The sequence below is a fragment of the Lodderomyces beijingensis genome (assembly GCF_963989305.1).
Source record: "Lodderomyces beijingensis strain CBS 14171 genome assembly, chromosome: 5".
Classification (NCBI taxonomy): Eukaryota; Fungi; Ascomycota; class Pichiomycetes; order Serinales; family Debaryomycetaceae; genus Lodderomyces; species Lodderomyces beijingensis.
The window spans coordinates 1,300,002-1,321,275 of NC_089974.1; the positions used below are offsets into that span (position 1 = coordinate 1,300,002).

The 21,274-nt window shown below is 45.1% G+C and overlaps 5 protein-coding genes across 5 annotated transcripts; 2 read left to right on the forward strand and 3 right to left on the reverse strand. All coding sequences in view use genetic code 12, as the record gives it.

The window, feature by feature from the left end:
* Nucleotides 1-744: 744 nt before the first annotated feature.
* Nucleotides 745-9,198, forward strand: LODBEIA_P44480 (uncharacterized protein; the record flags this gene model as incomplete). Its single annotated transcript, XM_066974670.1, has 1 exon — nt 745-9,198. The coding sequence occupies one exon, from the start codon at nt 745-747 to the stop codon at nt 9,196-9,198; it is 8,454 nt and encodes a 2,817-aa protein (XP_066831386.1).
* A 2,217-nt stretch (nt 9,199-11,415) lies between these two features.
* LODBEIA_P44490 (uncharacterized protein) lies at nt 11,416-13,230 on the forward strand (the record flags this gene model as incomplete). The annotated part of the gene is made up of 1 exon (XM_066974671.1): nt 11,416-13,230. The coding sequence occupies one exon, from the start codon at nt 11,416-11,418 to the stop codon at nt 13,228-13,230; it is 1,815 nt and encodes a 604-aa protein (XP_066831387.1).
* Nucleotides 13,231-13,648: 418 nt separating this feature from the next.
* Nucleotides 13,649-14,890, reverse strand: LODBEIA_P44500 (uncharacterized protein; the record flags this gene model as incomplete). Its single annotated transcript, XM_066974673.1, has 1 exon — nt 13,649-14,890. One exon carries the CDS (start codon nt 14,888-14,890, stop codon nt 13,649-13,651), a length of 1,242 nt encoding a protein of 413 aa, XP_066831388.1.
* A 662-nt stretch (nt 14,891-15,552) lies between these two features.
* Nucleotides 15,553-17,517, reverse strand: LODBEIA_P44510 (uncharacterized protein; the record flags this gene model as incomplete). Its single annotated transcript, XM_066974674.1, has 1 exon — nt 15,553-17,517. One exon carries the CDS (start codon nt 17,515-17,517, stop codon nt 15,553-15,555), a length of 1,965 nt encoding a protein of 654 aa, XP_066831389.1.
* Nucleotides 17,518-19,251: 1,734 nt separating this feature from the next.
* On the reverse strand, nt 19,252-21,096 carry LODBEIA_P44520 (uncharacterized protein; the record flags this gene model as incomplete). The annotated part of the gene is made up of 1 exon (XM_066974675.1): nt 19,252-21,096. One exon carries the CDS (start codon nt 21,094-21,096, stop codon nt 19,252-19,254), a length of 1,845 nt encoding a protein of 614 aa, XP_066831390.1.
* Nucleotides 21,097-21,274: the final 178 nt, after the last annotated feature.

The following is a 21,274-nucleotide window of genomic DNA, read 5'->3' on the forward strand; positions in this document are numbered from 1 at the left end:
ACCAATGCCTGTTTAATTGGCGGAAGGTGGAAACGGGTCACTTGCTTCTCTAAAAAGAGGACACGTCTCTGTCAAATGTAAGAGATCTCTTGATCAAAGCAAAAAAATCGCTTGCTTATGGCGTCGTGAATAAAATCCAAAGGAACTTGTCACCTGAATCTCTTTGTTGAATTTTGCTGGCACTGTGAGGGAACGGAAAAGTGAGAAAAAAAAAAAGCACAGAGAAAGAGAGAGAGAGGCTAGATAGTGACCAACGTTAAGTAGCAGGTGCTCAGTTAAAACGTGTCAAAACTGTCGCTTTCCGGTGTTTTTTTCAAACCGAGTTAGCATTGAGCATGATGGGATTGTCAAAGGTACTAGGGGTGACGGCAGGTGAGGCGACTTTAACCTTTTGGCTCATGGACGGTCTTGTTGTTGGCGGTTACGAGAGTCTCTTTTTGAAGAAGCCCCCCAGCTCCAGCCATTTTTGTTTTTTCCAATGTCGCAAGCGTGTCGTAAAAAATCGGCGACACTCCCCCTGGCCGATTGGGTTGAAACATTATCAAAGGCAGCCATTTTGCTTTAGAAACACTTTGGAACCTGAGTTATAGGTTGCCATCATAAATATCAGATATATATATTGGGGCATTTTTATTTATGCAGCATCATTGTTGATCAACGGTACTCCCAGCAAAGCTTTACAGAATTTCCTTGTCTAAAAAGATAGGTTTGGTCGATGAATAACAGGGTGGGTACTTGTTGAGTATGCGAAATCCATCATCAGACGCTACGCAGGTGGAGCCTGCCTCTCCGAGCAATGAGCTACTGAGACGCCCTTCGAACTCGAACAACAGCGACGAAGAAACCCAGGATTCGGCCAAAGTGAAGGAAGACTTTGTGTCCTTCCCCACAATTGCAGACCCCGAGGATACGGACGAGAAGTCGTTTTCGGGACTCATTTCCAAAACGTTGCGCAAAGTAACCACGAATGCCACCAAACTAGTCGAGAACTACTCGGGTCATTTTGACTATCCAAAGCCGCCCAACAACGAGGCGGCCAACAACAACAATAGTCACAGTCCTCGTGAAGCAGCGCGTCCTGCTGGAAGGACCGACAGCGCAGACGTCGCTTCGATAAGCCGGGACTCGACCCACGTCAAGGCCAACTCCATCTTGAGCAGCAAGGCCTCGGTTTCCAACTTTAATAACCCCATCCTTGCAGACTTGATAGATGTCGACTCCGTGTTGCCCAAGCACATCTCGACAGAGGGCATGAACTTGTTGCCTCCAGCACCGAGTGAGGTCAATAAATTGGACAATTCAAATGTGAGGACCGCCCAAATGGTCGACAGCTCGACCCGGTCCGTGAATAATAAGGAGAGGCCAGAAAAGCATTTCCCAGCTCAAGAACTGCAATTGCGCCCGTTGCTTCAAGACCCGATGGTCTCGCGCTCACCCCAAATAACATCATCTTCAGCAGCAGCTGCAGGAGGAGCAGGAGCAGGTGCAGGAGCAACGGGAGCAGGTGCAACAGGAGCAACGGGAGCAACAGCAGGAAAGAATTCTCGACCCCTGCTACTTGCAACGGACCTCAGTAGTGGATCGGTGAATGTCAACAAACTTCGCAAGGTGGCCTCCAACTCCAGTGGACCAAAAGTGACTTCTGATAGCAAGAGTCTACGACTATCAACCTTACAGTTTCCGCGAGCTCACCATTCCATAAACCCAAGCGCGACAAACTCAATGGTCAATGTCAATGCCCAAGCCAGCTCCACAGACCTAACTGCAGGCACTTCCAGCTCAAAACGGCTACAGAGCGAAAAGGATCGCATCCATTCAAGCTCCAATGCAAAGGAAAATTCTTTAAAAAAGAAAATGTCAACCATATTCAACAACTTGCCCAATGATATCGAGTTGTCCGATGACTCGGCTTCAGACCTGGATACCACCGAGAGCACTCACCATGAACGAATAGAAAACAGTTTGAGCCAGCCATTTAGTAAAAAAATCACATTGGCAGAGGCAGGAGCAGCAGCAGCAGCAATACCCCTGAGCCCCAGAACTAGCGTTCACCAGCTCCAATTCGACCTCGGTTCTCGCTACAGCGACTCTATTGCAAAACTGTCACCGATCAAAGCCGAGAGCAAGACAAAAGCAACGTTCACAACCCATTTCGGCGACTCGCCCACTATTTCTTCCTTCCAAGCCCTTCAAAGCAAGGATCACAACAAGTCAAAGAAACGCTCTTCCACTTTTTCATCGATATTGCTAGATAACGCAAAGACGATAATCAATCAAAATATTGGCGCGGTTGCCTCGTCGGCCTCATCGATTGTCGGTAAGAAGAAGAAAAAGTATAAACCGAAAAAGATTTCTGAAAACCCACTCAAAAATGGTGGTATACCCAAGAAATATTGGATGGATGACGCTTTTGTATCGGATTGCTTAAACTGTTTTAAACCGTTCACGGCGTTTAGAAGGAAGCACCATTGTAGATTTTGCGGTCATATTTTTTGTTCAGACTGCATGCTATTCATTTCATATACACAGCACAAGGAAGAACGGAATAACATCATTGAGAAAAGGAGACCCTACAATGACAAGTTGCGGGTCTGCAAACCTTGCTACAGTGACGTCATTATCTATCTCAGTGACGAGTCATCTGGATCGGAGGCCGACGACGATAGCGATGTCGTGAATGAGGAGTACCAGGGGAGCCTGGAGATTCAAAAGGGAACCGATCTCTTGGTTCCCAATCATCCATTGTCCAGGATACGATCTTTGTCGACAAACTCGGTTAGGGGAAGCTTGCATGGAGGTGATCTGGGCAACACGACTCAAAGCAGTGACCATAGAAACGACGCTGGCTCTTCGAGAGCGTCGAACTCGCCTTCCCGGTCAAATAGTCAATTCATATATCCAGACGAGTCGATCAAATCCAACCCGAAGCAAGCGCCGCGGATGGCGATCCCCACGACTCGTGCAGGCGAGTCCGTTGAAATTCCTTTAGTTCGGCATTCCTTGTCAAGTATGAACATCTTTAGAAATACAACAAAGACTCATGGAGGCAGTTTCAAACAACAACTTGAGTCATTCCCATCCAAGAATAACTTGCAAGCCCCTCATTTGAATCAATTGACGGCAAATCCCGTCCACCACAGCCACCACCATCACAACCACCAAAACCACAATCACCATAACCTTCTCCATCACAACCACAACCACAATCAAACGTCGTATCCGTCGCGGCAAAACCAACCTAGTCAATTTTTCTCGCATACTCCATTCGGTGCAACTTCGACAAATCAAGCGCGGTTGAGTAGTCTGGGGGCCAACAGCTCGGATGCACCAGTAAGCCGAAGCTACGAGAACCCCGGAGTAGCATACAACAACTTTGTTTCGCGAAAGCCTTCTCTCAAGCTGAGACTTCAGTCCGAATCAAAGAAACTCGAGAGCTTTGAATCATCAGATGAGGAAACCTCTCGAGTTTTCATGGAATCGGAGAGCTTTGACAGCGACAGCGAAGAAGAGCTAGACCATCGCTTGCGGAAAACTTACAGCGAGGAAGAAGATGAGCATGCAATGTCCCTATATGCCTCGCTCAACGACCTGCAAAAATACGGATCAACCCCGCATGCGGCAAACTCGAGCCACATCTTTGGCAGCTCTTCATCTTCTGTTCCCACCTTGAGGGAGTTTCCGTTGATCAAGACATTTTTCGGAGAAGGGGTCAATCAGCTATATGCAGATATTGCAAATTCTACCAACGTCAATTTTGCAGAGTCTCAGAGACACCCGGAGAGTGTGCGTTCTAGAGCACGGGCAAATGCATCTCTTCAAAGAATGAGGTCAAGGAGGAAGAGCAAGCCTGCAAAGAGCGGGCTGGCGTTGACCAACAACACCCGCTTGCAGAGCCTAGAATCACCAAGTCCTCGTCATCATAACAGCAACCACCAAAACCAAAGTCAACAAAACCAAAACCAACAAAACCAACAAAACCAAAGCCAAAGCCAAAATCAAAGCCAACAACAGCAGCAATTTTCAAGTTATTTGAGTCCAATCTCGTCTCCTACGTCTCCCAAGTTGGAAAATTCAAACCGCTCCAACTTGACAAGTGCAATAACAAGCGCAGATATCCATTCTGATGCCGTCAGTAATCTGTCGAACCCAAATTGCTCGGAAATGCTCTCGCTTGGACCCAGAGTGTCCACGAGCACAATGTTGGGCTCGAAAAATAACAACAACAATGCTAATAACAACACCGATTATTTTGCTTACGACCAGGACGATAGCCCAGTCAGGCAGGACACCACCGACCATGTGCTTGATCAGAAAAGCGTTGAAGTTGGTCATCAAAGTGCATTGCTATACGAAAACTATCTTGCCAAAGTGTTGAGGCAAACGTTGCAAGATTGCAACATCACTGCCGATTTTGGTTTATGGATGGCAACTCTTGTCGAAGTCTTGAAAAGCGTCGACTCGATCGAGTTGACCGATACGCTAGACATCAAGCAATATGTCAAGATCAAAAGGATTTGCGGTGGGAAAATTGAGCAGACCAACATTGTAGATGGTTTGTTTATGACAAAAAATGTCGACACCAAGAGAATGGCCAACACCATAGATAATCCTCGGATTGCGTTGCTCATGTTTCCAATTGAATATTTGAAGCAAAGAGAGCAGTTTATCAGCTTGAGAATCATCCAGGCTCAGCAAGAGGTTTACATTACGAATCTCGTCTCGCGACTCATTTCCTTGGAGCCCGACATCATTGTAGTCGGGGACTCCGTTTGTGGGTTGGCTGAAAAGTTGTTGGAAGAAGCTGGAATCACTGTCTTGTCAAACGTCAAGCCGCAGGTCATTGAGCGAATCTCGCGGTACAGTCAAGCAGACATATTCCAATCTGTGAATGATCTTTTTTTCAAAAAGGGCAACTTGGGCAAGTGTACCAAATTCGAAGTCAGGAGATTCAGATACAAGGGTACCGTCAAATCATTTACTTTTTTTAGCGGGACACCATTATCGCATGGCTTCACCATCTGCTTGCGCGGTGGCAATGACGAAGTGCTTAGCGGGGTGAAATTTGCGGCGGAGACGTTGACCCCGGGCTATTTCAATGCTCGATTCGAGAGAAGCTTTTTTGACAACATGCTTCTCACTTTCGATGCCTCTAATGACTCCGATGGCTCTAATGGATCCAAGAAGCTGGAAGAAATAAACAATTTGATAAATGATTTACAGAGCAGCGAACTTTGGCAGTCGATTGAACCGAAATTAGAGGACGAAATTATTGCATACATTGACGCTTTGGGTAAGCGGATGCTCTCCTTGTCTCCATGCGTCGAGTTTCTGTTGCCTGTGCCCTTGACGAATCTAATCCGGTCCTACCACGAGTTTTACGACGCGTTTGCCATCAATCAAACGGTTCAGGCACTTTCGTCTTCAGAAGTGGATAATGCGCACGATATCTTGGGAAAATTGAATGCGCTACATGTGCTTGAATTTGAGTTACCGGGTAAAAACGTTGACTTGGTTCGCATTTTGAAATGTATGAGTGACCACCGGTTGAAACTTTCCTTGAGCGAACTTCACTTGCGTGCTCGTATATGGGCAAACTCTTTGAAATACACTTCTTACCAGCTACTACCTTTGTTCCACCGAAGCATCTACTTGTTGCATTCCACCGTGTCCATTAAACATGCAACTCCCTGTGCTGGCCCAAACATTGTTGTTGTTGATTACTACACGGAGAACGACAAGAGCTTGGGCTCCTTTTTGGACCAGGCTTTCAAAGATAGCTCAATTACTTGTGGCGAATGCCAGGAGAAACTTCTTGATCATTATAAAACCTATGTGCATGGTAACGCCAAGCTTGATTTGATTATGGAAAAATACGATATCCACTTGAACGATGAAAGTGGTAATTTTCAGGGCAAGAACCAGCGAGTCATGTGGAGCTACTGCAAAGAGTGCAATTATGTCACTCCGATTATGGCCATGAGTGCGGAGACATATTACTTGTCTATTGGAAAGTTTTTTGAGTTGAATTTCCATGGGGAAAATGTCAAGGGCCACTGTGGCCATGATTTTTTCCAAAACTATGTAAAGTGTTTTGGCTTTAACGAGTTACTTATCCGAATGGAATATTCCAAAATTGATAATTATGAGATTGTTGTGCCCAAAAAGCAGCTACAATTTATTGCCGATATTGACATTAAATTGAAATTGGATTCGTACAAGTCGATTCGAAGCAGGGCTCAGAGGTTTTTTGACTCCATCCTGAAGCGTTTAAATAGGGTCAAGTTGGATACGTTTGTCAAGGCGGAAGACGGAACAAAGAAGATTAAAGAGTTGAAGGAAAAACTAGCCAGTGATGTCCAGATCATTTATTCCAAGCTAAACCAGAAATATGAGGAAATCAATGCCAAGAGCTACCTCGAGTTGAACGGGATATTTAGAGACTTGCAGAAGCTTGGTATTCTTTGGGACAACGAGTTTAATGAGTTTGAAAAAAACTATTTGCCAAATGAAAGCGAGGTTAATAGGATCACTCAGTTCCATTTGAGAAAGTTTTTGATGGACAAGTATGATAAGCAACCGGCTGAGAGTAGTAGCGAGGCAGCAACAGGTGTAGATCAGAGCAACGAAAATGATGACAATGTTCCTGCTGAAAGAGAAAAAGAAATTGAAATTGAGCAAGAGAAACAGGAGGAGCAAGCACTGCAGCCCTTGGATAACGAAGAAGATGAGTTGAAAGAAAAAAGTCCACGAAAACAAATGCCACAAAGCAAATCGGCACCCCACATCCAAACAGTAACGAAACCAGTAGATGATGAAGCTGTTAAGAGTAACAAGGAGGATGCAGACTTGCTCAAGCCTTTGCCTGAAATTACATCACGCAGGCCCTTGGAATGGCAGGAAGATCGAAGACGCTCAGATCCGAACATTGAGTTTAAAATGTTTCTGGCCCCATCACCGATCCGCAAGCAGTCGTCAAACATATCTGAGAGAATAAGCAAATGGGAGCAAACCGCGTCCGAAAATACGAATCCGAACACAAATACGAACACGAATATGAATATGAATATGAATTTAAATAGTTCTCCGCTTGCTGAACAGAAACACACTTTGAGTCATCGAGGTTCAGACAGCTCGTTGCCTTCGATCAACAACGTCATCATTCCGTCGCAAAACAAGGTGACCCATTTGGCCAATTTCTTTGACAAGATGTATTACGACCAGATTTCGCTTGAGTTTTCCAAGCAACGAGAATTTGAAATGAAAAAAAGGAGCAGGATCAAAGCTCAGCCGATTATGGACAGTAAACCAATTGTTGAGATTTATAACAAGATTGAAGATGTCGTGGGAGGATTGGGACCATATGACAAGAAAAAGATTGTTGAACTTGAATCGAAACAAGATGATCGGAAAAAGAAAAACTTGGAACCTGAACTGAAGAAACCAGGTGATTCTCGAAAAAACTCGGGCCAAGAACCCAAGAAGGATGAGAGCGGGTTGGAAGTTTCCGCATTGAAGCAAGACGATAGCGAGTCCGTCGAGTCATCATCTCAGCAAGTCACCAAACAAGTTGATACTCCCGAAAAGCAATCGCTTTTGAAATCATTGACCAATTTCTGGGCCGACAGATCGGCAACCTTGTGGGACCCCTTGGCGTACCCCTTGGATAGACACGAGCATACATTTGCCGACAGTGACGTTATTGTGCGTGAGGATGAGCCTAGTTCTTTGGTGGCATTTTGTTTGAGTTCAAACGACTACAAGCAAAAGATGAAGAATGTATTTGAGGCTAGAACTCCGGCCGCTGCAACGAACGCCACTACCAACGCCACCACCACTGCCGCTGCTACCGCCGCCGCCGCCGCCGCTACCGCTACTGCTACTGCCCCAACCATCACCACCACAAGTGCAAGTGCAAATGGAAGCGTGTACGATCCGCGAGATGAGGAAGCTTCGAAAAAGGCCACTAATGTTGGTGTTGGCCAAGGGCAGCAGTTGAATAACGATGATGTTGCCCAGAGGAAAGTTGACGAGATAAAAAGCAAAGTGGAAGATGTAGATAACAAGTTGAATCACATCATTGAAGAGCAGCAGAATGAAGAAGATTCGGGTGTAGAGCTATCCGATGGCCAAGCCGATAATAATAAAGGAAAGGAGAACGAGTACTCGAGCGACCAGGGCAACAAGGTCAATGATTTTGGGTTTGGACTCAATTCCAGTTTGAACAAGAAGTATGCCCAATTTGCCAAGATTGAAAAGAAATTCAAGCAAAAGAACCCTCAGGTGAGCAACAAGGAGAGTCCTTTGGAAACAGTGTTGAACCAGAAAAAGACCAACCATTTAAAGTATCAGTTCAGTGATGGCAACACCAATTTGTCATGCAAGATTTTCTACAGCGAGCAGTTTCATGCCTTGCGGAAAGCATGTGGGGTTCAGGATAGCTTTGTCCAGAGCTTGAGCCGGTGTATCAAGTGGCAGTCGAGTGGAGGCAAGAGTGGCTCGAGTTTTTTAAAGACGTTGGATAATCGCTACATTGTCAAGGAGTTGAGTAAATCCGAGCTTGAGTCGTTTGTTTCCATTGCCCCGTTCTATTTCAAGTATATGGGCCAATCGATGTTTTACACTTTGACCACGGCCATCGCCAAGATATTTGGGTTTTATCAAGTTGAAGTCAAGAATAGCACCACGGGAAAGTTATTCAAGATGGATTTTCTCATTATGGAGAATCTTTTTTACAACCACAAGACCACTCGGATATTTGATTTGAAAGGGTCGATGCGGAACAGGCATGTTCAGCAAACAGGCAAGGAGAACGAGGTGTTGTTGGATGAGAACATGATTGAGTATATTTACGAGTCGCCGGTGTTTGTAAAGGAGCACCTGAAGAAGCTCTTGCGTGGGTGTTTATTCAATGACACTAGTTTTCTTTCAGCGATGGATGTCATGGATTACAGTTTGGTGATTGGCATCGATGACACGTCGAAAAAATTGTACATTGGTATCATTGATTGGCTCAGGGCTTTCACGTGGGATAAGAAGGTTGAAAATTGGGTCAAGGGAAGCAATTTGATGATTGGCGGAGGTAAGAAAGGCAAAGACCCTACTATTGTTACTCCCAAGCAGTATAGAATCCGGTTTAGAGAAGCGATGGAGAGGTATATTTTGGAAGTTCCTGATATATGGTACGAAGGAAGAAAGTAAACTTGTTTAGAAGTAGAGCTTTTATAGGTGGACATGGAATACACAGAAAACCAAATGCATGAGTTTTCGCACGGCTCCTTGGTTCGAGTCCGCGCGTGGGCAGGGGAAGAAACCAATTTTTTTCGCATTTAAAAGCCTCTGCCCACATGGATGTGCACCAATGTCAAGAGAGCGTCTTGCCTAGTTCCTAAAGGCTTTTATGGACCTGCTGAGTGTTGTGCCTGGACTCGTTTGCGGTGGTCTTCTGCTTTATGATACTCCGTTGAACCTCCGATGTTTTTCTGCTTGTTTCATTTTGGTTACGGTAGCAATTTATCAAATTGACAGATTTCTGTAATTTTACAACCAAATTATCGAAGAAAAACAAATACAAAACTGACAGATTTCACTTTCTAGAGCGAGCAACGTGGGATCATGGAGCGAGAGAAGGCAAAGACTCTGTTTGCTCGTAGTGGGAAACTAAGATTCCACCAGTTACGGGATCGAGGGTGGTTTGTAGAGGAGGAGGCAAGGGAGCAATATCATTAAGTTTCCATCTCGCAAGGCGGGACTTAGTTGTGTAAGCAATCCCATGAAAGAAAAACGCCGTCAAAATCACCAATTCCAAATCGAATATTTGCTCCCCTTGATTTGAGTTTTTGTTGTGTATCGAGTGTTATGGCTGAGCTAGCTGAGAATAGCATTCGCCAGCGCAATGCATCGAAATCTCCTAGCTCGTATCTCTCGCCTTCGTATCTGCTAGTAACCAGTAAATTGAGAGATTAGAGGTGGTTGGCATGTATAGTTGAGCCTCAGCCCCGTGTGGGAGTCAAACCCAATGCGGCTGAAAAATTGACCTTTACGGCAAGAATGATAGGCAGAGATTGTGTTGTTAGGGTTGATTAGCGAAACGCATCGAGGAGAGACAGAGAGAGCCATCAGCTCAACTTGAACAAAATACAGTGATATACTCGATGCATTCAAGATTCAGAATCTTCACCCCCCCACCCCATCCCCCCCACTCCTGAGCTCTTATTTTGGCAATTGCCCTCTCGAAGTCAAAGGATGAGCTATATAAAGAGGTCGCTTTGATCAGGAGCTCCACTGGAGGAAAAAATTTTTTGAAACGAGCGACGTGCACAGCGCAGAAACAACAAAAGAAAAATAACTTGCGGTGCGTTTTCGCGTGCTATTGTTCCATGGGGGGGGGGGGAAATAGGGGCAAACGGGGGTATTGGGATAAGGAGGGCACGGCGCAGGTTTATAGAAGATGACGGCCGTTTCCAAGCCAGGAATGCCACTGCTCTGCACCTGCCAGTGATGTAACAGCCTTCAAGGCGGGTACACGGGCATGGACGTGCTAGTGCAAGCCGCCAGCAACCAATACCCAATTAGACAGCCAATGAGCAGACGGGAAAGCGGTTGTCATGGTCCTGGCAGGGCCAGTTGTAGATTTCAAGATGGCACACGCGGTAGCGCGCGGCGCTCGCGCCAGCCTCGCGCTACGCGCATTTTCATACGTGGTCGTTCAAGTCGCCGTACAGTTGGCAGCGCCTCTCGCGATAATAATAGTCTCCGGAGGGAGTTGGGGCTCTTGACTTACATATCCTCACATACACCACCCAGGATACAATACACTTACAGGGACACTTTGCACAGCAGAAAGGGAACAGAACAGCAACAGTCTTTGTTATTGTTGTTATCATTGCTGACTCCGCTGCCCCCCTCTCCCTTTTTCTCGTTCTTTTACTCGTTCTTTTTCTCTTTCTTCTGCATCAGCTTCTTTTCGTCCAGTTTACGACAACTATTCTCTAGCGACTCCTTCTTGTGCCCAGCACCTTCCACCCAGCTTCGACTCTTGAAGGATAGGCAAACGAGCCACCCATATACCTATACATATACACCACTGAGTTCAAGACACTGAGTTCAAGAGGCGACAGGTTCAGCTTACATTTTCGTGCAAGAGGAAATAACACGAAGGAAAGAGCGAGCACGAGAAAACGAGAAGCGAGGAGGGATTATTTTTTTGCAACAGATTTACCAAACCCACACATCACACACCACACACCGCCACCACAGACACACAGGTACCAACTTTTCATCTCACAGGTAGAATCTCGTTGGTGCAAGAGCTAAAAGTAAGAAGGTAAAAAGAAAAAAAAACCCAGGACCACTCGCTAGATTTTTTTTTTTTTTTGAAAAAACAACCAAACAGCAACAAGAACTGGTAATTTCAACATGAGCTCAAGAGTAAGTTTCACTTGCATATCGTTTGTGTTGATCTTGGTGTCATTTGTATTTTTGCTATTGGCAACTATAAGCACACCAGTTGTCTCCACGTTCAACTTGGGCAAGTCGGCTTCGCACACGTACGGCTTGTTTGGCTACTGCTGGAATGAGGACAATAACTACAGATGTTCAGGTATAAGCTACCCTATTCAGTTGGGTCAAGTGGACGATCCAAGCAGTAACTGGACAATGTCGTCAAACTCAAGAGACACGTTGGCCAAGATATTCGTCATTACGCCAATTGCCTTGGGGTTCAATTTCTTCACCTTGGTGACCATCTTCACCTCGCTTTTCATTGGCAAAAAAGGCGTGTTGGTTGCGATTGGACTCAACGTTATAGCTGCCATATTGTCTGTCATTAGCTGCATTGTCACGATATTGGCCTTTTACCCCAATTTGGCGTGGACCTCGTGGATCTTGATTGGCTCGGCCGCGGCAAACTTGGTTTCCGTCATCTTCTTGATTATCACCTTGACTGTGATCAGTAATGAAACCGATGAAATTGAAGATTCAGACGACGAAGGGCTTGGCTTTGGAAGAATCAACAATTATGACAAATTGGATGACAAGTTTAACCATATTCAAACTTCAACTTTCAAAAGCCCCAATAGCTCTAGTTCAATTGAAAACGACTATGATTATAAACCGTACAACAACAACAACAACAACAACAACAGCAGCAGCAACAGCAACAGCAACAGGGGAAATATGTCATACAATAGACTCAATCAGTCTGGACCATCTGCAATTGCTGCAGCTAACGCTGCTAGCAAAAACTACTCAAATGCTAGTCTAATCAACAATGGATATGCCCATCGAGCACCAGGTGGTGGCGTGCCCACAGCAGGAAACGGCTCCTTGACAAGCGCTTCTTCCTACCATATACCTCAATCTGCTAACGACTTTACACAAAGACAGAATTCCAACGGTAATTTATCGGATCAGCCGCTTGTTTCAGGCAATGGCTACAAACCAGTAACTACTTCGAGAAGTATTTCTCCACCATATCCTAGCACAAATGGCGATCCTAGTATTGCCAATGCCAACCCCAACGGAGCGTTTAGTAGAAGTGTGTTTGAACATCATCCACAAGTTGAAGGTCACAAACCATTTACTGAATTGGACGATGATTACGACGATGAAGAAGACTTGGGAACAAGAAATATAGTTGTTACTACAAACAACGATCTGGATGAAGACTCGGACTTCACCAGTGTTTCGCAAAGAGCACCAAATCCTCAATATAACGGCAACAATGGCTATAACCCCAATGGTTATTACCAACAACAGCAACAACAACTTCCACGATCACAGCCACTTCCACAACACCATCATCTTCAACAGCAACAACAATACCAATTGATGAATCAGCAAATGTTTGGTCAACCCGCAGGCGGCCCACCAGCACAGTATCCAACTTATAATAACTCTAATGGATACTTTGCCCAGAATTCAAACTCATCACCACCACAACAACAGCGTTATATGCAAGCAGGACGCACAGGTGCAGGTGCAGGTGCAGGTGCAGCAGCAAATCAACAGAGACCAACAGTTTCCGATAACATCATGAGCAGTAACCCTGAGTTGAATTTCAATCGCGGGGGTGCCATGGCGCAAAAGAGAAAGATCAGTCCCGGATTCGTGCCCGTTGCTGCTAGATACAACACTTTGAATATAAATAACCCAGCAAGTTCGTTAATGGGCAGAGATGGCACGAGCGCAGGACAAGCGAGAAATGGACCTTATGGAATGACGAGGCCATAGTTATTGAAAACTTGAAATTTTGAAATTTTGTATTTTTTTTTACAAAAGAGACAGAAAAATCTTGAACAAGACAATCATTGCATCCCCTATATATTGCTTTGATTTAATTTCATCTCATTTCATCTCATTTCATTTCATTTCATTTCATTTCATTTCATTTCACTTCGTTCCATTTCATTTCCAACCTGCGCTTTTTTTTTTGGTTTATTTCATCCCGCTGCGTCGAAATTTTCATGTTGGTTTTGTTGTTGGTGGTTGTTGTTGCAGTATGCTTTATAGAGAGTATGTATGGTTCTTTTTTTTTAATATTTTTATCTTGTCAGTAAATATTGCATTGAGTTGTGCCTATACTTTCAATCATACCCCGTAATGTTAATGGCAAGACCAGGTAAAGTTTTTTCTTTTGTCTTGTTTTGCATCAAATCGGTGAGTCGGGGTGATTTACTTCAAGTGGTGGCTTCAAAGCGTCGTCACTGCCACCACCATCACTCGGCAGTTCTGGCTGCAGTGGTGCCCCCGTTCCCGGTTTTTCAATAACCGTTGTTTTATTACCACCGCCACCGCCACCGGGTCTCACCAACACCAACATCAACAACGCAAACACACAGAGCCCCAAAAAGAAAATAATCTTGCACTTTGTCGTGCGTTTCTGATACGATCTAGCTTTGACCAACTCCTTATCTGAACTCTTGAGGTCCTGCACCGTGGAACACAAATTGTAATCGATGCGATCCAACATTGTGCCTTGATCAATCACCAACGTTTCCATCTCTTTGAAAATCGTCAGGATCTCAAGGATGCCGTGGGCCAATTTGTTTATCTCTTTTTCTCGTTGGTCAAGATACGCCATGTCGCTAGTTTGGTTCAATTGCAACTGAGCTTGAGTCTGAGTCAGTTGTAAGAACTCTTTACTGAATTCCTCCGCATCATTGTCGATTTTCTTGGTGGTGGTGGTGGTCCCCGCTGCATTGCCAATTTTCTTTTCCTTGATCAACAATTCAAATTCGTCGTCGTCATCCCTTAAGAAATTCATATAGTTGTTCTGCAACGAGCGAAACAAGACCAAATGTCGTTGGATTTCCAGCGCGTATTTCCGCTTCAAATTCTGCAAGATGTCAACGTCTTGAACTTGATAGTTGAGTCTCAATTTGACGTGATGCTGAGCCAAATATTCGAATTTGCGAATGGCAACGTAGCATAGCTCAAACTGGCGCAAGATTTGGTAATTGGACTCTTCAATTTGTTGCTCCATTGTTTTCTTCTCTTGCGATTTGTTGCAAATGATGAGCTGTTTGTACAAGTGCTGTAAATCTTGGGTTTGTCGCGATATCACCGCGAGATAAGTATCTAGATCCCGACTGATTTCAAACGGTGTGGGCACCATGGGTTTCATTTCTATATCCTGTGATTTGGATTTCTTGTTGGACTTGGATTTGGTGGTGGATGAAAGCTTAGATTGGCGTTTGCGTGAAGATAGAATCAAGTTGTCGTTTTCGGAATTGAGCAAATCGTCATCATCATCATCGTCGCCGTCGTCGTCATCTTGATAATAGGCATCGTCTATTTTGTCCAGGAAGGGGTTTTGAAGCCTTGAAGCTGATGGTTCGCGTGTTAGGGTGCGTCGAAATGATAGGAAAAGTTTCGTCCTGTCTCTAATCATTGCTGTCGGTTCCGTGTGTGGGGGGAAAGTAGGAGTAAAAAGAAAGTGGAATTATGGGTGAAACTAAGGATACGGGGGATCTGCTTGCGATTAAGGAACCGTCAAGGATGTGACGACTTGAGTTGATGGAAGAAGTCTTTGCTTAGCAAAGTATCGGCTGTCAAAAACATTGGTGGTGGGTTAGTCAAAAATTGGATAAAGCCGACCGTACTACATCAAGGGTTTGCGCTACCATATGCACCAAAACACCTTTTAGGCGGGCATCAAGAACATGCACAAGTTGATACCGCCGTGTAAATCAACGGTTCAATTGCACATATCGTCGTTGTTACTTTTGCATTGATAACCACTGGTGGTGGTGTAAAGCCAAGAGTTAATCAACAGTAATCTACTCCATCTCAGTTGGAATAAATGAAATGAGCGCACTAGTATCGATACCGAAGTTGAATATTTTGTTTCCGAGGATCTCTTTCTGCTCCTTTTCCGTTTTTTTTTTGTTTTGTTTCAAGGTCAACTACAAGCTCTGATAGGTTGAAATGAAACGTGGAATTACACTTTATGAATTTCTAATCGTCGAATGCCTTGACCAGCAACAAGCAACCAGCAACCACCAGCATCAGTGAATGGAAAAAACAACGTGAAGAAAGGTATGTGTGTGAATCTCACACATAAGCATCCGAGCCTCTGAAATTGTAATGTCTCGCAAGTTTGAAATACTCTAGTTTCTTTTTATCCAAAACCAAACCCTCGTGATCCTCTTCGTAGTCTTTCAATGTCTTTGGCTGCATTTCCTGGCCGTACTTTTCACAGAATTTGGTCGATGAATCCAAAGCGCACACAATGTTGTCGTTCGTGACTCGAAACTCCGAGATTGGCTCGGACTTGTCCTTGCCACTTTCGAGCACCCCCATTTGGTCAATGACTTGGAGTAGGCCGCGGATATTTATCCTTTGCACCGTGTTATCGGCAATGGAAAACGTAAGCGTGAGATAATCTTCGAGGATCTTGCCGTGTGGGTCAAAGCGGGCGTGCCACATTGATATGCCGTTGGGGATGAGGATACTCGAGCGAAGACAAACGTTTTCCGGGTACAATATGTCCCAGCCGCCCACGGGTATATCCAACGACAAGGACGACGAGACGTGGGTGATCATGTACCGAGGCTTATAGTTCCACGAGTCGCGGACAACAATGACGAGATTGGGCCGGTACATTACAGAGCCGCACCCGCAATTATCCAAATGGGCCCTGGCGAACCCCACGTATATCTCTCTCTCCTTGTTTGCTTTCAAATGTTCAGGCAAGATGGAGTGGAGGTTGAATAACTGGGTTCCCCCGCGAAGTGGACCGATTTGGTTTTTTAAAGATAATTTCTCATCGAGTCTGTATTCAAACTGGCAATTACCGTCAAAATCGCACTTCAACACATCCAAGTTGGCCCACCGGTTGACGAATCGAATGTGGGTATCGTAGCCTGTTTCCTTTCGTGCAATGTGAGAAATAAAAGGCGTCCAGTTTTTCTGGATTTTCAAAGTTTCCGCATTTTCAATTTTCAAGCCCACGGTTTTAACGTATTTGCCATCTTCTTCAAACTGCCATGGCCAGCACATGAACAAGGACCGGTAAAAGTCGTACTGTTTCGGCAGCTTCGAGTCCTCATCGTCGTCAAACGGTTCCATTACCCCGTAAAAGGAGTTGTACACAATCAACGGTTCATCATAACCGCGCGAGTTTTTCACCAAGATCAATCTGGGGTCTTCGGGCCCGTAATATCTTCCGTCAAGGTGATCGATATCGTGCCAAAAGGGGATTTTCACAAAATGGGGAAACTTCATGAATCGTAGTATGGTGCCTTCATCCGTGTCTTCATCAGCCTCTGGGTCTCCTTGCTTCAATGGCGGTACGATTAATCTAGCGCCAACAATTTCTTTCCAGTCCTTATCGTAAATCTGGGCGTATGTAAGCGAGATTATCGGCTGGTTTCTCACGCCTTTCGGCGAGTATAGGATTCTTGAAATCATGTAATGCACGCCGAAATCCTGCAACCAAACCGAGCTTCCAGCAATGCGGTACCAAAAACGATCCACCACGTTGAGCATTAGTTGTAGTTTTAACTCCGGTAGTATAAACGGTTTCAAATCGTTGAAATACTCGCTCTTTTCCAGTTCCAAATCGTATAGCACCTTGGTCAAAATCTCATGCATGTCAGATTTCATATCTTGAGCGCGGTCAACATAAACGCTTTTCTCTTCCTGCAAGCTTTTGCAATTGTCCAAATCTAAACCTATATCCTTTTTGCTATTGAACAAGGTGAAATTGACAGCATGGTAACGAGCTCGTTTGGGACTTAGACTCGGGTCTTCATACTGGGCCTGTTTGAAATGGGAACCTTGCCATATTTTCCAACCGCGCTGTTTGCCGCTATTTACCGAGGCAGCAATCTCGGCCTCGCTATGGATGAACCCCGAGGGTATGATGGTTTTGTCGGCCACAGCTTGGAAATTGGACAACGATAGTCGTGACAACAAGTGTGTGAAATCACCCGAGAAGATAAAATAGAGCAAGGCAATGATGCTGGCACCAGTGAAAATCAATAGCCGTTGTTTGTAGCGCTTCGTAATAAGCATTATCTCTGTGTGGGAGAAGAGCTTGGCGGAAACTTTTTTTTTTTCAAATGTTTGAATCGAACGGCTAAGGCTGAATGAAAGTGGGCTTGGGGAGAGCTCTCAGGGGTTGAATGAGTGGAGTCGGCTTGCGGCTGGCCTCGAGTTATAAATAATGCAATAAGTGGTTGTAGTTGTATTGGTTGTGGCAGTAGTAGTAGTGGTGGTGACAATGTTATAGGTGGTATCTGTATCTAATAGCGAACTACCATCGAGATGTGAATTGGAAACCTAGTCGCAAGGGTGAGCTTGTAATGAAACGATGTACGAATGAAGCCCATCTGGGAAACAGAGATGCAGAGAGGGTAAGCGAGTCTCATTATATACCCACGATACTGAATTTTTCAAAAGTGGAACGGTTAGCAGCAGTGTCGACATGCGCCAGCGCCAACCACCAGCAACAGCAACAGCAACAGCAACAAGAGCACAACTTTTCAACCATGTCTCCGCCGGCAACACCAGTGGAGACTAGAGCATGTCTACTTTGGCTGAGAGCTCTAAAAGAAGACACTAGTTTCACTAGCAACTCAACACCCCTTGCGTTTTGTTTGTTAATCCTCTCCCCTTTTCCCCACAGCCACACAGACCACTCTCACTCCGGCACTTTTCCTCTCTCTGAAGCCTGCGTCCGGGGGAGGTGCCTGAATTCTGTTGTAAAACACCACTCCATCCTAAAAGACAAAACCCTCGAGCGGTAGACCCTGCGACCAATGGGAAAATGCAAATACCACAGCTAACCAAAAATAGTGAGATTTTCAACAAAACTGCAAGTTCGCCACCTCTAGACTAAACCCTTTTTTCCTTTTTTTAATTGTATTTTTTTCGTGTCTCATGAGCGTGCTAAGTGGATTTTAGTTGGCTGGAGGACCCGGTTGCTTTTCGTTCATCTGGACCCGAAGTTTAAGACAAGCTGTGCGCTTGTCTTTACCAATCAAGATGGAATACGAGCTAGCTTTACTATTTGCAAAGTATCCCTTGACAAATCTAGCCCCGAGGACTCTCAATGGCTTGGAGCTTGAAAATGTTCCAATTGCAACCAAAATGCACCAACCTAGTCGCGTGGAAAAAAAAAAAAACGTTGCAATGACGATTCACTGAACAACTCAGGTGCAGATTCGTCGGGGAGATGGACTTGCGAACTAAAGAAAAGGTCTCTGGAAAAAATCCTCAAAAGGCTCCATGACTAAAGATAAATGCAAAGTGGGTAGAAAGAGAGTGGGTGAAAAATGTGGGGACGGTTTAGACCAAGACCAAGGGACGGTGTAGACCAAGGGACGGTGTAGACCAAGGGACGGTGTAGACCAAGGGACGGTGTAGACCAAGGGACGAGTGAACCTAACCTTGAGAAAAAACTAAATCATACCATGAAGAAACAAAAGTCAAGCGGGCGTGGGACCCCCCCTTTCATTTGATCCTGTGATTTGACGACATCTATACCATCTCAACTTTATCTCCACGGTTTATATCTCTAGAGTTGCACTTTTGCATCTCGACCCGGTGTGGTTTGGATCACACCTCTAAAAAAAGGTCAGACTATTGCACGATTTAAAACGTTCCTGCGAGCCGTAAAGCAAAAAATACAGAATAGATCAAGGACTAAAAAAGTGAAATCTGAAAACCACTACGACAGAAGCTAACCACACGTCTTTGAAATCTTTGTATGCATTTGTTTCTTTCTCTTTAGGCAATGGGAAAAAATTAGATTTCATCTATAAACTCTTCGGCGTCGCCCGCGTCAGAGTAATCCTTATCCATCGAATAGCTTTCACAAGCTTTGAATGCTCCGGCAATGGCGCAATGCACTAGCTCAGACTCGAAAACAATCTCGCTGTTATAATCCGCGAGTTTGCGGTTCAAATTGCCAAATAGTTCATGCACAAGTCCCTTGACGTAGATGAAATCCACGGTGGTGTCTGCGCGCGAAAGCGTAAGCGTCAACACGTCATTCGTCTCTTTATCTATCTGCCAGCTCGATATGCCATTGGGCATAATCAAGTTTTTCCCCCGGCATAGTTGATCGCTTCCGTCCCAGCTGATTACGGGCACGTCAAACGTGATGCTTGTGGAGGTGTGCGATATGATGTACTCGGTGCCGACTTTGAGCAATACGATCAAGTTTGGCCGGTAAAACTTGACGCCGCAGCCGCATCCTTTCAACGCTGTGCGCGCAAAGCCAATCCACATCTCCGAATCTTCGCCTTCGAGCTGGTCTCGTAGACCTTGCAAAGCTCCCACTTGGGGGTTCTCGGCGACAAACTGCGAGACACTCATCAATTCTGTGCCGCCGCGGAACTCGCTGATTGATACCACGTTTCGCACTTCGTATTCCCATTCACATTTTTCATCTTCTTCCGCTAGTGAACACTTTAGTATCCGCAAGTCCTGGAACTGATAGACAAAGTACAAATTGCTATCGTACCCCAAAAGCTGCCGCTCTTTGAAATTGACAAAGGGAGTCCAGTTTTTCTCCTTCTTTTCTCGACGTCCACTCGGTAGCAATAGCTCCTTCACCTTGATATATGTCTTGTCCTTATGTTCCTGGTCTAGCTCGTCTACATTGTTCTTGCCCGTTTGCGTTCTCCATAACCAGCCGACAAATATACCGCGGTACGATTTCATCTGCAGCGTGCTGCTCCAGTCGTTTTTCATCTTGGTTTTAACCACTTTGCGATGGTGGGAGTTGTAGACAATTACGGGCTCAGCAAACCCCATCGAGTTGTGCACCAACACAAGCCGTTGATCTTCTGCACCGTAGAACCGGCCCGATTGCTGCTTGTAGTTGTGGTAGGCTGGCACAGGAGCAAAACCCGGATATCGCACAATTTTGAAGCCACTTTCATTTTCCGCCGTTGGGATAACAAGCTCAACATTATCGAGTTCTTGCCAATGTTGATCAAACACTTGCACATATATAAAGGAAAACACCGGTTTCACTTTACTTTCAAAAGGAGTGTAAAAAATCCTCGTGGTCATCAAGTGAACTCCATATTGCTCAAGCCAAACCGAGCTGCCAATCAACTGAAACCAGTACTTGTGCACCGTCTTGAGTCTGAGCTGTTCTGCTAAATCGGGAAGGAGATCCTTCAACTCTCGATAATAGTCGCCATTCTCCCTCATGAATTTCGTCAATACGCGATACAAATCAATGTTCCTATTCTCGACATCACTTACTTGGACATTTATAGTCCGACTCGTCTCCTGACATACCCTTCCGCCGCTGTCTATCGCGCGCGCAGACTCGTAAATTTGAACTTGGTGGCTATGGTACTCCACATCGGGGATATGCAACCCCTTGATGGGGTTCTTGAATATGGAATCGTGGGGAGACGGCAGCTCGCCAAGCTTATCTAGATAAAACACTTTCACGTCCCCCTGTTGGAAACTAGCGGGGAATATCACGTTTTTACCATTATGATGGTAGTTGATCCTTGGTAGCTTGTGATACTGGGGTGGTTTCTTGTATGAATCAAAGCCAAACACTATTAGTAGCAATGCAAATGTGAAACTTAGCAAGATGAGAAATATTCTACTATTTCGTCGCATCTGAGCAGTGATGATATGCACATAATCTTTTGGCTTGGTGGGGGGCTCACTCAACGGGTGGAAACAGAAGTGAACGGAGTCTAACTTTCTTTCCCTCCGCTTCTCTATCAAGTCCGGATCTCTCGGTGGCTGTGGTGATGAATCTATCAAAAACTAAGAACGCCAATAGCCGTCTTTT